Source organism: Metopolophium dirhodum, chromosome 9, assembly GCF_019925205.1.
Source record: "Metopolophium dirhodum isolate CAU chromosome 9, ASM1992520v1, whole genome shotgun sequence".
Lineage (NCBI taxonomy): Eukaryota > Metazoa > Arthropoda > Insecta > Hemiptera > Aphididae > Metopolophium > Metopolophium dirhodum.
Window position 1 is genome coordinate 12,865,143 of NC_083568.1, and position 17,291 is coordinate 12,882,433.

The following is a 17,291-nucleotide window of genomic DNA, read 5'->3' on the forward strand; positions in this document are numbered from 1 at the left end:
TTATTATTTTATGAGCGCACTTAGGTACAACTTTACTTATTAGTTTTTTTATGCGATGAAACTTAATGAATAGTATTATATTTCGTAAAACATTTGCTTGGTGTACTGAAATGTAAAAACTCGTAGGTAGCCTATAAAACTCAGTATAGCTGTTAGACGTACCTAGAGTTTAAGTACGAAAAACCGATTGAATATAAAACAAAATCTAGGTTTAGGAGGTAGTCATAATATTTTTAGAACGAATGGTATTTATGATATAAATGCCATGAAATATTTTTATTTTTTTCAACTCCATAAACTTGTATGCTGTTTAAAACGAGTAGCACGAAAAAAGCGTAGGTACTGCATTACCATTTTTATTTATATAAACAAATGTATAACTCAATCGTATACAGCTATAGTGGCAATAGTATAATATTATATTGTATAGAACAAAATAAAATAAATAATTTATATCTTACATTTTTCAAATTTTTCTTTCTATCAAAAAAAGTCTTAAAATAACACCCACGATAGCAGTATTTTAAAAATGTTTCGAATGTTTAGGTTTGAATAATATAAGATACTTATGCATCATACAAATAAATTAAAATAATAACAATCACTAAAAAATTATATTGTTTTGAAAAGAACATTGTATCTTACCGCTTTATATACACATAGGCATACGCGTGTTTTGCATTCTTAAAAAATCCCAAACTCGGACATTGCAAAATTGATTTCTGTATTCCGCCCTCTCGTCCAGCAATGTTCTGACAAAATTTAAATTAGTATTTATTTATTCTTATTTTTTTTTTGTCGATGCAAAAATAGTTTAGCTTGTGAAAAGTATGCACATTTTTTAGCTGGTCTACTTCCGGTATTATTTTGCTATATCCGTTACTGTGTTTTCAGAATCGTAAACTTAAATTCATTTCTCCCGTTGTCTGAAAATTGTTCACATTTTTATAAATCTTTCTTGGTACAAAATAAATGCCTATTTCCTCTACTATTTTTATGTCCAACGATATTTTTTTTTTTTGGAAAACAAACAAATATTTTCAACTGCAGACTCGTATACGGTATGTAAATACTATGACGATGATTGCATGGACAAGTGCGATATACTGTAACCAATAATAACCGTTATTAGTATAAAATGATTGTATCGATTTGTATTGCACTCTGTTCGATTGGTTCAGGATGGCCCATCCCATCCTATATATGGGAATTTGGTCGGATTAAGATTTATCAGCATCCATTAATGGCATATTATTTGATATTATTTTAATACAATATGTGTATTTTGTACTTACGTTGTACCACTATTGGCGCTTTCCATATTTTTCAGAATTTCCTGTGTTAGTTATCAGACATAAAATATATGTTGCCCGCCTTATATATTATATTGTATACGTGTAATTATTGAAGAAATAACATCGTTTGATTTTACGAACGAATATTGATGTATTCCAATCACATAATAATATTATGTATGTATTGCGTAAATGTATACGCAGAGCTATCGAGCTGCAATAAATCAATTTCAACTGTATGTACGCTAAAAATGAATGTTTAAAAATGATGTTAGTATAGGTACCTACCTATATATTATTCTGTGCGTGTAATGATTCATAATTATTTTCAGTATACTTTTTTTATCTCCGATTACAGTCAATAAAAACCGCTACACTGAGTTTGGGGAATTTCGTTCAATTTAAACGATTTTTTAAAAATATTTTTCGCTGCTTTAAATAACACTAGGTAGCCTAAAAAATGTGGTTATTTTCTAATATGCAATATTGTTAGACATAAAAATACTTAAAAAAATATTTATATTGGATGGAACAATGTATAGAATGGGATCAGTTTTTAGATAAAGGGATGTTATAAAGTTTGATTCACGGTTTTGAAAGCAGAGTAGGTAACTGAAAACAAAATAAGATCAGACACAAAATGCTTTTTATTGATATGATGAAATTTTTCATTTTAATATTTTATGTATATCTATGGTTTTGGTTAAATTCGTTTTATTTATCATCGCGTGTATGATACTGTCATATTGTGTTATTATATTGTATCATTTTTTTAAAAATATTATCTCATATCATACTTAGTCTAAGCTGTTAGTTATTACCATCAAATAAATTATTGAAAACAGATTTTTATAATTCGGTTCCCGTAGGCAGTAAATTACTTTGGTATTGCAATTTAGCTGTTATAGATATTATTATTATTATTATTATTCATTACATACAATCTATTTATTTGTACAAAACAATAGCTAGATAAATGTGAATTTATTAGCTATCTTAATATATATTTAGTGTTGTAAAATTGAAAGAACATATTTTTAAGATTTATTTAGAATAAAAACGAAATGTCATTTAATATGTAAATCCTTTAAGTAACTACTCGCGTTTTTAGAATTCTTTTTTCTTTAATTAATATTTAATATTCCCTAGTGCAATTGTAATAGAAACTGCTGTTGAGGGATTATGGATATAAATACCTAGATATATATATATACAAACAAAATATCAGAATCTTTTAATTATTGTTTTAATTTTGCTGCACATGACCCACATATAAATCCTAGTAGGTTTAATCCTTTCTTTAGAATTACATCAAATTAATACATCAGTAATTTATTCAGAACAGACAGATTATAAAACAATCAATTTTAACACATAGACTGAATAAAATCAATGACCAACTAGGTACATAATAATATAGAAAAGTATATTGTGGCTTATAGAAACGTTCAATAGTGGAATACCACGGAAACCGACAAAAAACAATTTTTTATATATTTTTTGTAAGGACCCTGTTGATTGAACAAAAAATGTGTAGCGTTATTTATAATAAAATTCACTATGTTTCAAAAACAACTCATAATAATATTATTGAACTAACCTAACCTAGCTTAACCGAGGAGAGAATCCTGATTCAAATTCAAATATTTAGTCAAATATGATATTTTATTCTTATATCGCTTAAGCACCTGCATAATATTATGTTCGAGAACCAGAATGCAGTTATGCTACTGTTATTGTCAATAAAATAAAATTCTACGAGTAGGTATTTCAATATATTGTCGACTTTCTCGTACCAGCTACATTGTATTCTGTATTATATCCCCCTTGTAGTGTCTGATTAAATAATTAACTTTGTTAGGATTAGGTGTTCATGTATAGTACATTAGTGCCTATAATAGTTCTACACTTATGTACGTATCGGAATAGAAAAAACTATGTGTGTAATTACTATTTTCTTGTATTTTTCATTACAAAACTATTAAATATACCTACTCAATTTATTTCTTAAATTTTTTTTTTTTTTTGATGAGATTTCCGACTTTCGATTATACGGTCTCGATATTTTCATGGTTAATCGCTATTATACGATAAAATATGGCTGCTGTTTGTAAAATATATCATCGTAGATGTCATTATAATTTATTAATAACGATATAAATAAAAGCAAAAATCATTATTTTATACATAATATTATGTTTTCGTTTAAATTAAATATCGATTCACGATATAATTTAAATAGTATAAATAATTTAAATATTATGTAAAATACTCGTCCATTTATAATACGAAATCCCCGTGGTCTCTTTGAATTAAAATCACGGCAAATCCAAGTAAAACAAAAGTCGGTAATTTATATAAGTTGGCAGATATGTCAGATTCGTGCTCACTTTTTATTCGTGGATAAAATATGGCCTTTTTCTGCCCTGATCAATGGTTTGCGTAAAATTTCTTATTTTTTCCCCAATCATTAAGAAAAGTACTAATAGTTGTCTCCCTTTTGATCCCCAAAGTACTAGATTGAATTCACTGCCAGAAAAGATATTGAAGTTGAATAGGTATCCAAGCATTTTTACTGTTCAAAAAGCCGATGACAGGCACAAAAAAAACACTAATTATTGTAAAATCAATACATTCATCGCTCCGCTCAGAATCTAAAAGTGAAGTTTTTTTCAGCTATTTGTGATTTATTTATTAGTTTTTTATTGTTAACATTCACTATAATTTATATCACCTAAAAATATTATATTGTTATGTAACATTTTAGAGAGTTGTTAACGAAATATCTTAAGTTTTTTAAAGTATAAAATGTTTTAATATTCGCGTTTTTAAATATGTACCTATACAATATACATAATATATACAATAATCGCACTTCATTAAATTGTTTCTGATTATAAATAATTTAAAAATATATAATGAAGCTGATTGGGTTTAAGAGAAATAAATATTTAACAAATTAATTCTATAACGAAGACTTTATAATGCATTTTCACTGTATTATCTGATTTTCGGTGTGGGAGAATCGATACAAACTTTATGTAATTCTCGAGGAAATTATAAAATTGTATGAAAAAAAGAACAGAGCAAAAACTAAAAAAAGAAAAAAAGGTTACAATTATTTTATTTTATAAATGCTAACTAACACCCACAACTGGCAACCCTCGTTTATTACAAACGGAGCCGAAGGGTAAAAAACGTAAGTACCTACACATAAATTATTTTTTATCCGCGAAAAAAAAAATTAATAACATTTTTACAGTGGATGATTCAATTTATATGAAATTACCGACATTTATTTTAATTCTTTGTCCCGTCTTCTTTTTTTTGAATTTGCTCGCGCTCTTAGACAATAGTATACACCACCACATGCGTTTGAAGTCTTCAACAAAAATATTTACATTGCGCGTAATAATTTGGCGTTCACATACAGACAATTACAACTATAATAAAATTCACAGTATAGTAATGTTATCAAAACATTAACTTTATGTTAGACGACTACACTAAAATAAGGTTTTGTTTCTCGCTTGCTGTGGCAGGTAACATTAGTTGAACAAAACGTGGGTGTGCTGAGTACACATGGGGTAAAATACAGGGATGTTATGTTGTATAATAATTGTAATATATAGTTTAAACTTATACCCTAACCCGGGGTGGTCCAACTCGTGGCCCTCAAGGGCTTTTTTGCCCCGCCCCGCTCTTAGAGAGATAATATGTACATATCATATATAAAATAATTATAACTATTCTAATTATTATAATTATACAACACTAATATTAATCTGCAATGTAATAACTTATGCAGTACCTATATTATAATGTTGTTTGTAATAAAATAAAATATAAAAATAATAATATAAATTTTTTTTTTCTTTCGACGGCCCATTTGTATTAATTTGTAAATTGGCTCGCCAACTACAAAATATTACGACCACCCTCCCGTAACTTAACCCTGACTACGTCGTTGAAAAAAAAAATATATATTTCAAATATTAAATCTCAACATTTTGTTTTTTCGTTAAAATATGTAATAATAATTCACTAGGTATTATTATTAGTGCCGTGTGCAACAAATGACTCTGCTGTACATAAAATAAGAAAACCGTACTTTTAACGCCTATTTTATATCCAAAACAAATGTAATATAATAATAAACAATTTTTTTCAATTATTTTTAAGAAGACAGAACATAATAATTTGTTAAATATTATAAAACATTATGACAAATATCAAAATTATGTATCTAGACAATGGTCGATATTTGATTTTCATTTGTATGATATTATTTGAACACTGGGGATCTGATAGTCTATCCTTTTGTTTCTACTTCGAACTTGGTATACTCGAAATAATATAACGTTTTGTACCTTAAAACGAAATATTACTATAGCTGTACATTATAATAGTATAGTAACACCTGTCTATGCGTATTATAGTCATAATAATAATATTTTAAAATGTACATTACTTCATATTGTAATATTATATAGATATACATATAATGTAACATTATAATAGTGTAGGACAATATGCAAAACGTCATTGGTGGGCTTTTTTACTGTTTGTATATCAATGGCGTTCACCAAAATATCACTCGTGTGTACTATGTGTGTTTGAATAGGAAACATTACTTAAATATGTCGTCGTAGTTGTTGTTAAAATATATAAACTCATGGCGTGTACGATCTGCTTGTTTTGTTTTCCCCCCAACTCAATAGTTACACAATATTTTGAATGCCAGTCGAATGTGCTGCAGTACATAATTTAGTATAATATGTATCTATTATTTATTATGTATGGACGTATATGTGTGTGTGTGTCTTGTATATTATATACACGAGTACGAGGAACAGGAAGAAAACTGCTGCGCAACCGGATGTGTGATATGCAGCAAGTATATACTGTATACCCATCTCATCATCGCGCATAGTATTTTATTCTTTTTGTATCCACAATAATATATATTCTACGAGAAACATACGTGACGATCCATTACTGTTAAAGTATTATTTTATCGTTTTTGAATGCGATCTGTCGAACGTGAGCAGTCTTTATATACATTACTGCGTTATATATTTATATGATAGGTACCTACATTTATACACCTCTAGGTACGTACGTATACCTAGTAGTAATTTTCCAAAATATTAAATATAATATTTTATATTGTTTGTCGTCGTGGTGGTTCGAATAACTTTTAACCTCAACACACGATATGTCTATATCGACGATAGTTAAATAAACGTACTCCGTAAATAGATGAGTCTATTAAATACATTATGCTTAGTATTATTATAACATATAATAATATTATAGTTGTTATGTCTCTCTATAAGCGATCCATATTATAGAGCCCGCCTGCCCGCCTTTACCACGCCCCGTCGTTAGGTCAAATATTATTTATGACCTGTACTCGACGTGTGTCTCTAGCATGCAACTCGGAAGCATTTTTTTCCGAACATTCGTATCCCGTTACTTGTGAAATTATATTGTTTTCGAATAAAGTAGGTATATACATATATCTAACAATGCATGCAGGAATATAATAATTTTTTTTCTTCTCTATAAGGTACGATATGTTGCCCACTAGAGTTTAACTGCATTGTTTAATAGCCTTTTTTTTTGTGTGGTACGAGGACCGGAGAAGGAACTAAGTTTGCCAATACGTCTCCTGCGTCGTTTATTGAAACAAATCAAATACAACATATTTTTATTAGTGGTAGGCCAGTCTCCTACTCACTACTATTACAACAACAATACAGTTATATATGACAGTACGGAAGCCTCTACTCTCCTAAGGTTGCCTTCGGCTACATAGAATGACTTACTAAGATTTCGGTATAACTTGAGGTCTGAGCTGAAACACCACTGGTCTTCGTGGCAATAGCGGGTGGCCGGTTCGGACACAATGAAGACGTCTGCCTCGATCTCGTCTGCTGTCTATGCCATAATCTGCTCCACTGACTAATTCACGTTCAGATTAAATTTGAAGGAAGTTAATCATCGGAATCTGTCTTCGCTTCTTCGGACTGTTTCCTGGCAGCTCACGCGCCATAGCCTGGCTTGTGTGTGACCCTCTGTAGTCCGGCGGTCTCGCACGCTATGTAACGGTCGTCCGCCTCCTTGCAGTCCTTTATAGAGTGACCTGTAGTATCACATTTCCAGCAGGCACCGATCCTGTCCTTGGCTTTGCAAGTCCTCGCGTTGTGACCGAACGCCTGGCACCTGAAGCACCTCTCCGGCGGTAGCGGTTTGGGACGTGCTCGGCACATGGTCCACCCAATCGGGACCCTGATTACGTGGGTGGCGATGTGCTTTGGCATTTTCGCCGTGGCTATCTATTGTCCGGATCGGGTGCCCCATATCCTGATCTCACTGACGACGTCCTGGTCGATGTTAGCTTACGGGTCATCCTGTCTGGAGATGGCGTTACGGAGTGCCTCCAGGACTTCTGACGCGGTTGCAGCGGCGTCGATATCCAGCATCTCGACCTCCACTTGTATACCGAGCTGTAATACTTTGCCGACGGAGTCACCTAGTTTTTGTGACATAGCCGAGACGATTTGTTTGGCTGCCGAAACTGAGTTACCTCTTTTAGGAAGCTCCAAAAGGAGGCAACCGTCCCTCGTCTGTCTCATGGTCACGCTAGTACCGATCTCCTCCCTAGTCAGGCCGCAGTTTCGCACCGCGAATATCGTGTCCTTATAAATCTTGCCTTCTGCGTTCCTGATGAGGATGGCCAGTGGTTTTTCGGAATATCCTGACAGCTGCGGACAGGGACAGGTGGTGAGCTGCCGCGCCGCGGTCGTCAGTCTATTCCCGGACCTGGCTCGTCTGCCGACGACTTTTGACCACTCTTCTGCGTCAGTTTCCATCGCAGCGTCTGTCTCGGCTTCCTGTTGGGGCTGACCTCCTGGTGCCTTTGGATTTCTAGTTCTCCTGCGGGCAGGTGCCACCCTAGTTTCGACGACCGTTGCGTTATTCCAATAGCCCGTGGTCGGATAACTCATATCAGAGGAGGCATCGGCCGCAGAAACGTTCTTTCTGGTGGCTTCGGTTCAGCACATCGCCCTCTTTGGTGAGAAGGGAACTTAATATATGGAATGTCTGAACCATTCCGCCTAGAAGGTTCCCTAGTTTGTCTTTCGAGATAGGGTCCTCCTCAGATTCCATCTTTCCTATATATTCCCTCGTTACGCGGGCTACCGAATTCAGCAAGGCCCTTGTCTCATTAAGCTTCAATCTGAGATTCGCACTCCAGGCACTTGCGCTGACCTGAGGGAGTCTGGGCTGCTCTGGGTGTCTCCGAGCTTTCGGACTCCGCTATGCGCCTGGACTTCAAATCGAAGGCGTCCACCGGACTCAGGATGGTCTGGGGTCTGTGAGGCCAAATCCTGGTTTGTCAGATCCATATCACCATCGTTGTCGTGATTAGCGTGAGACATTGCGTCACCAGGGGCCCGAACCCCGGGTGCTGGTGTGGAGGAGTCATCGCCTGCTGCTGGACGATCCAACTTGTTTGCTAGATCACTGTCCTGGACTGACTGCCGTCCCGGTGGCCGGCCATGCACCGGGTCTTATAACCGCTGGGCGCGGATTCGTGCCTGCGCACACGGATTTCCCTGTGATTGGCTGCAGGGCGTGATTAGCGCTTGCGCACGCTGGAGTAGCTGCTATTGGCCGCTGGGCATGGTACGGGCGTGTCTGCACACGTAGAGACCGAATTACTTGTCGTAGACTACCGCTGGTAGGGGGCTTCCAACCGTAACGTACGTCTGCACTGAAGCGCTGACGTGACTCGACTGCATTGTTTAATAACCTGCAATACATAGTAAGACGTAATATATACAATTCGAAATTTTGAATATGTCAACTTAATAAAAATTGTCAATATTGTATAAAATAAATCGCGTTTAAATCGAATATTGCGTATTATAATTAGAAATGTATAACATGTATAATCTTTACTAATCGTTGAATGTTATTTTAAATAGTAATTATTAAGCCGGTGACATTTGATGTCTTCAGAGTTGTTATTCTGTCTTGTTCACGGTTAATGTTTACAAGACCTGCAATAACAATCGTTCTACATGTCTATTTGTTCTGTGGTTGTGTAAACTTGTATATCAAACGTGTAGAATGAGCATATTACTGTTTGCTATATTATTTGAATATATTGGTGCTCCGTGCACGCTATATCGATGCAATAATTCTAAGTGAACTAGAACATAAATCGTACACGTAATATTACATGAATGATACCGCTTTTTTAAACATGGTCTTAATATTTTGTTGCGCATTTTGTCCGCAAACTCACTGGTTTCAGTAAGAGTTTATAAAAAATGACTGTTGTGGCCGTATTTTTTTCACCTATTCTGTGATGAAACGATAATTTATTTTATTATGATATAATATGATGTAGATCCAACGCTCCTCGACGTTATATATTAGGGCTCAGGTGTAATCGAAAGTTACGACAAAATGTCAATATAATTTTGGATTCATCGAATGGGGGTACTGGTGATGTATTATACAATCGTGATATACCTATATTGTATGTACACTGTAAATGCGGGTTCACATTTATTTAGTTTGCGCTGATATTTATTTGTATTTATATATTATACTCCTGTGTAGCTCACAAAAAGTCATGAAAACCATCAAACTTTTAATCTGAATCTCGAAACGTTAAACACACGCCCACTTCCGTAGTATTATAGAGAGCGTTTAACACAAAAATCACATTTCCAGCACAATAATAATATATACGTCACCGGAGAGATTGAAAGTCAAATAGAAACGTTTCAAATTACTATCTGAGCGAGATGATATTGTATTTTACTACCATTTATATATATTATGATTTATAATATCGAGCATGAGGAGAATTGAATTCTCAAATTAATTAACAAAACAATTTAAATGTATTATGATAATATGTATGGTAACATTATATCACATGCCTACACATAAACATATATTTTAAATGACGTACATCCGATGAATATGCGCAAAACTATCTGCGAATCGTCTTTGCGCTCAAAGGAATCTAACGACCAACACCGCAAAAGCAAATAACTCCGAACTTATAGACCATAGACGCAGTAACTTATAGTTTATAATATATATATATATATATATATGTCGGTGGTGTCCACTGTTTAAATTTATCAAGTTGATTTTGTTTGCCGACCCGTAGTTATAACGTCTGATCTGCCAACGTAGGTATTCATCATCATCTTTTCCCAAGCTAAACAGTTAAATTTAATGTTTACAAAATTGCTTACGCAAGCTGAATATACTGATAAACTTTTCGCTTTCCAACTGTTTATAATTAGTGATATTGTAAATTTTTTAAATTTTTTTTAATGATTATGAATTTTTATATTTCGTATTCATTGCCCACACTACAATAATAAATTATCCATGCTGACTTGCTGCCTTAATAAGCAGTGCATATTATTTTATTGCGTGCTTTACAATTGAAATCGATTGCGAAATATTATTTTAAATATTCTCTACCACTTCAAGTTACGTAAACTATTAGTGTTATAATTACTATTTTGACCTTTACCAAAATAACATGCGAACAAATTCCCATGAATAAATATAGTGAAGTTAATAATTCGACGCAGCCGAATAGCTCACCTGTCTTAAATCTTGTAAATATACCTACCCTACTCGTATATGCTTTATGAATATGTTAATTGTGAAGTTATGAATTTACATAAAATATTAGGAAACCTGTAATTTTATAACGCCGTATATTTTAGGAGTAATGACTAACAACGCCAAAAAAGTATGGTGAAATATTATTTATTTTGATCAATAGTAGGGTATATAATCTTACATTTATACAAATTATATTATTACATTCAACATAATATATAAAGGACCTCGTAGAACTCATAGGTAAACTATTATGGAAAAAACGTTATCATATAGATATGATTATAACAATCTAAAAATCAATATTAATTGAGCTGTTGGTGCTATTTAAAAAAGTGGTCGAGCTGTATAATCCTAGAGACTGACTTCAATTTGGCCATAATCCTACTACGCTTACCTACCTCCTGCCAATTATTAAAATCTAAAATAAAGTCCAAGATAAAGAACTTTAAACCTCGGACGAGAGAAATTAAAAATAAACATTTTTTAATTTTCATTCACGGTTAAGCAATATATAACGTAAAATGTATATATACCTATATATATTTAATGTGTGCTGTGTGCAGAATGGAATGGTATGTGCGGGAAAATGTAATCATAAAAGCGGAAAACTGTGTAACCGTTCTGCAGTAGGTACAACTGTTGTAGGTATCGAGTGTTCCTCATCATTGAATAAGTCAATTTAATGTAGATATGTGTCAAATTTGAATTCAACTATTATACATCATTGCATACGGAAAACGATTTTGAGCGAAAACTCAAATTATTCTGGCTGTAAGCCTGCAGCAGTACTCAATATATTTCATAATATGATTTTTGATGTTACGTTTTAAGAAATTTACTTTACAATTAGTATAATTACGGTAGATAGATATAAGTTAGACCGTAAATGTATTATATTTTTAAAACTTATCTATCAGTATTGTATAATATTATATTTAATTCACAAATTCGTCAATATTCTATCCTCAAACGCTCATAAAAAAATATTGTGATTTTTTTTTTCAATTCAAGTATTAACAAGTTAAACGAAACCTTGCTTTTTTATCTAGCAAACAATGTTGATCAATATATTTTACAGAAAAAAAAACGATAGTCTATGCGAACACGGTATAACTTTTTGGTGATCATGGTTACCAAACAGTTATTTTATTAATAATTAATAGTTATTATAATATATTAACATTTTAACAAATATTCGTATATTTTTTTTTTGTCTTTCTCGAAAAAGTATTGAAAATCATCAATTTTTACCTCCAAAATGTACCAACTAGATCTAATTTTCTACCAGAAACCTCCATCGACATTGATGATCAGAACATTTTTTCTACTAGAAAAAGTGTCTTCAGACACACAAATAAAACAAAAAAATACACGTCATTGTAAAATCAATACATTCGTCGCATCTCTCAAAATCTAATAATACATTTTTTTACCGATTACCATTTTGCAGATTACGTGGGATGATGAAAATATGTAATAATATTAAATCGTATTCCAACATTTTTTATCTTTTTGAAGTATTATTATTATTATTATTATTATTATTATTATTATTACGTAACATACATTAATATTTAAAAACTTTCGTTTTATTTTCTTGCAACCAGACACAGCCTAAAAGCATTTTCCTCCCTAATACTCCTGGGAGTTATTTAACCTGACTTCCCACCATTTTTTCTTTTCGACCGTTTTTCCCGTGTCCACCCACTTTCTTTTTTCTATCGCATCTTTAATAATGGAACTATGAAAAAAAAAAAATGTGTGATATTTATGGAGGAAAACGGAGATTTCATATTATAATTTGTTTACACCGCATTGCCTTTTGTGTGTTATTTATCACTTGGTATAATAAATGTGTACGATTTTTAATGTGATAACTATGTGATTGGTTTTATTATTTACATTATCACATAAGTAGTATAAAAACATTCCATTCGCACACTTCACATCACATATTATATAATACAACATAACAAATACCTACAATATATTGTAGATTTAAACTGTTGTAGTTATGTGAAACTCTAAAAGAAACGATCTTAGAAATAATTTGGTATGAGACTACCTTCGCCGATGTGTAAAGTTTACACATCATTATGTTTCATATTTAGAATCAGAAGGATTATCTATTTACATTTAATTAATATAATAATATATTATACTATATGTATATCACAATTTTATTACAATATCATAATATATAGTGTATAGGGTTATACGTCATTATTGAAAAATACCCAAGTCTAAGATGTGTTTCCGGTAATTGATTACCTAGTACATATTATTATATAATATAGGTATACAGGTGTATAAATATTGGCTGTAAAAATGTATTTGAATAAAAATGTTGAGCTCAATGTAGTGAGCAAAATTATTATTTTCGTGAAATGTGATCACGTGGCGTTCGTGGTAAACTTATGTTTAGATACCTATTACCTACTGAAAAATGGTTATTGCGTTCGCTTTACAAGTACATATTATTGTTATATACACAATTTTAATTATACGAATTAAAATCGCCTATCCGTCCTCAGCTGATTTAGTTTACCTGCAGTTGGCATTTTATTTTTAACGAAAAACATAACTATATTATTAAGTTACCTCGGGGTTTGGGTTTTTATTTATCCACTCAATGTAATAATTATGTGTTTTTCTTTTTATAATTCTAGCCATGGCGAAGATCTCATCGTTACACCGTTTGCACAAATACTGGCGAGCCTACGAAGCGTCCGCAATAATTTCTTGAGCCTCACCAATGTACCATCACAAAAGTGAGTATTAGATACAATATTTTTTTTTGTCTAGCATTAAAAAACGTGTATACAAATTTCAATCATAAACAGCTAGTCCATAAGCTCGGAGAATTGATTGGCTACATGACCCAAGGTAAAAACTTATCCTAAATGGAGGCTAAAATTTTTTTGTGGTACATATTAATTTTTTTTTTTTTAATACAGTACTCCGTCTTCTACAATAATAAGATATAAGGCACTAAATAATTAATACGTGTAATAAAATGAGCAAACATTTACAGAACTTCTCCCATTGGATAATTCTGTTATTTACGTACATAAATATATTTTATAATAAAGCCAAGTCGTTTAGTTTATGACGTTTAAGGCGTCTGACATCTAATTCTGTATCCAGCAGCTGTGAAAATTCAGTGTTAATATGACCATGTATGTATCGTGGTGGGTTTCAGAGTCTCGTATGATTTCATTAATCCATTTAATATTTAGGTCCAAGTGAAGAGATTTGTATAAAATAGAAACCAACTTGCGGTCGTAAGCTTACAATCGAGGCTATATCTACATGCTATAACTAAAAAGTTAAAATATAATACATAATATTATTATATAATATTAAATGTAATTTCTCTTTCCGTATTTTACTTAACTTGGGATTGTAGCATTCTTACTATCGACACGTAGGTAAAATAATTTTAATTTTTTTTTACAAATTTATATTATGGAATTAGTAAACGTATTTTATGTTATTTTTATGAATTCTAATTCGTTCATTTTCAAATGCTGTAATTAATAATGGTCAGCGATATTATAATAATTTGACAAACATTAATATAATTATAATTGTATAATATATTATGAACCTATATTATGCGATTGTTGACTGTCGTTATTATTTAACCGACACGAATAATATCATAGGTATTATGGACACATCATACGTTTGTAAATATTAATCTATTCGCCGCTCGGATTGGTATAGGTATAAGGCAAGAAAACCCACGCAGCAATTCGGATTACGACTTTTTTTCTCCCAGTTATCTTTTGGACGCAACTAGTATGCAACCAACGAATAGGATATAAGAAATACGGTATAAGGACGCAAAAGGTCGAATGACGCACCAAAAGAAAAGGCTCTACGAAGTAGTCGGAGGGAAAAGTTTAATGTATATATTTCATATACGTCATATACATCATCGTCGTCCATATTATAAAAATCAGAGTGGTACAGAGAGTAGAGAGAGATAGATATGGATGGAGATGGATAGAGAGAGAGAGAGAGAAATACGTATGTGCATCTTTTTTTTTGCCGCATCCTTATTATATATAATATTGAACGGCGTTCGATCGGTTTTTATTTTATTTTTACCAAACGTTTTCCTTTATATTATTCTATAACATAATATAATACATAATGACGACTTATAAAGGAAATCTTTCCACGACCGCGCTGCACCACGGCCCCCGCTATCGTCGTTGCCGCCGCAGGCGAACGAACCGTGGTGGTTTTCAGTCTTCGCCGTCCAATAAAAACATAAATAAATAAGGCAGAAAAAGTTTTGTTAAAAATATAATATATCCCCGTATCTGTATAATAATATATTATATAATATTTGTATTATTATTTTTGTTGTTGCTCTTTGTATATATACCTATTATACGTTCCGAAAGTCACGTCGTGTGGTACTATAATATTATGTAGTCAGCTGCCCTGCATATATAATTGCACACGTCGATTGCATAACCATTATAAGTACGATAATATAATATAATATTCTATTGATAACGCTCCAAATAATAATAATAATAATTGTGTTACGTTGTCTTTGACACGCGCAACTTGAACTCAGCGCTCATTAATAATTAGACGTTTTGAAATCGAAAAGAATTTAGTGTTTACATATATATATATATGTATATGTTATTTATCACTCTCCATAGAACAGCGACGGTTCAAACACTTCACGATGATAATATTGTATGTAAATTAAATACTCCAGACGACCATGATGGTTGCAAACAACAACAGCTGTCCTAAATCGTGGCGAATTCAAAGTCACTTTAATAAATTACCATTAGCTAGTTGCAAACGTTGAAACGTGCAATACCATACGGGACCGTAAAAATATATCTACCGACCGTTATTTTACTATATTTTAGCAGTGAAAAGTGACGTAAAAATATATACTGTGTAAAAGGACGTCCCAAGTAATCATATTAAACTTGTTTAGCACTAAACCATCGCCCTGTTTTGAAACATATGTTTTCATTCCATAAACTGTTTCACTATTATATTAAATAGACGAGGTTTTGGCAGTTATTTTTCAGTCGTTATAATATTCATCATGGTACGGAAAAACAATTGAAACGATGATTGTGTTTGATAAGTCCTGGATTTCATATTTAGTTAATTAATTGTTTTATGTTTAAACAACGAATCGCGTATATTACTATGCGGATATTGATATAAAAATGATCCAAGTTATTCAATTATTTTACTATCACAACATATTTTTCAAGATTCGTTCGAATTTATTTAAAATGCATAATTATAATACCCGTACCTCTATATTTTACATAATGAATTTAATTGCAAATTTCCAGGGCCAATATAGGAATGAGCTCAACTGCAGTCTGTACTTGTTAATATGAACTTTTAATTGCAATAGCATACATAATATAAAGGAGCTATTATTTAATGTAATTTCAAATTGTTTTACTCTATATTCTATAGTTATTATATTTATTATTATTATTTTTAATCTTCGCCGACTGAAAACTACATTATTTATCTTAACTTGCTTGCATTTTTAATAAATATATTTTTCAGTAGAATAATTGTTCTTTGTTACATTAATTTGTTATATCATACAAACTGAAAAATAAATACTCATAGAAAACAAAAACTTTGTTCACAATTTAGTTCTTTGTCTTTTCAATAGTCTACTGCTTTATTATTTTATATATTATACTTGTATACGTTTCTTATAATATACTATTCATAATGTAATACTATAGGTATAGCTGCAGTATTATTATATTTTACTTACTTCTTCTGAATACTTTAAATTTACACTAAAATAAGAAAAATAGTAGTTAACAAACTCTTTTCTAATTAATTTCGTGTAAAAAAATGGTTGTAATTTATTCTGTGTCCAAATATATAAACATATACATATAATGTACCTATTATTTCATCTCCTCCCGATAAATTGACCTATTCTCGAGCAGTTGCTGGGGAAAACTGGATCCCTTTATGGCTTTTTGCGAACGTAATTACCGGGTGAAACTATTATACGTGCGTAATAATTAAATCGATGTGACGCGCCAGCCCAATTCTTATATTTATAAATTATAATAATAATATAATATAATGTGTAGCCACTACACGTGTATAGGTATAGGTAATAGTTAGGTAGTATGTATAGATAGGTACGCATATATTTGGGTACGAAGGTTATTAGCATAATTATAACATTAAACTCTGTGGAATATTTAATAAATTAAATTTCTTCGTGACACGTATTTTTCAGCTTTAACGTTGTACAGAAATCATGTCTAAAAAGGTGGGTAA

General features: G+C 31.8%; 1 protein-coding gene across 8 annotated transcripts in view; it reads left to right on the plus strand.

The window, feature by feature from the left end:
• Nucleotides 1-17,291, plus strand: part of LOC132952816 (cAMP-specific 3',5'-cyclic phosphodiesterase) — a 680,524-nt gene that overhangs the window by 631,900 nt on the left and 31,333 nt on the right. For all 8 annotated transcript variants that reach the window (XM_061025261.1, XM_061025265.1, XM_061025262.1 and 5 more), the window contains one exon: nucleotides 13,640-13,741. In XM_061025261.1, the coding sequence (XP_060881244.1) occupies nucleotides 13,640-13,741 (102 nt within the window). The remainder of the gene's footprint in view (nucleotides 1-13,639; nucleotides 13,742-17,291) is intronic.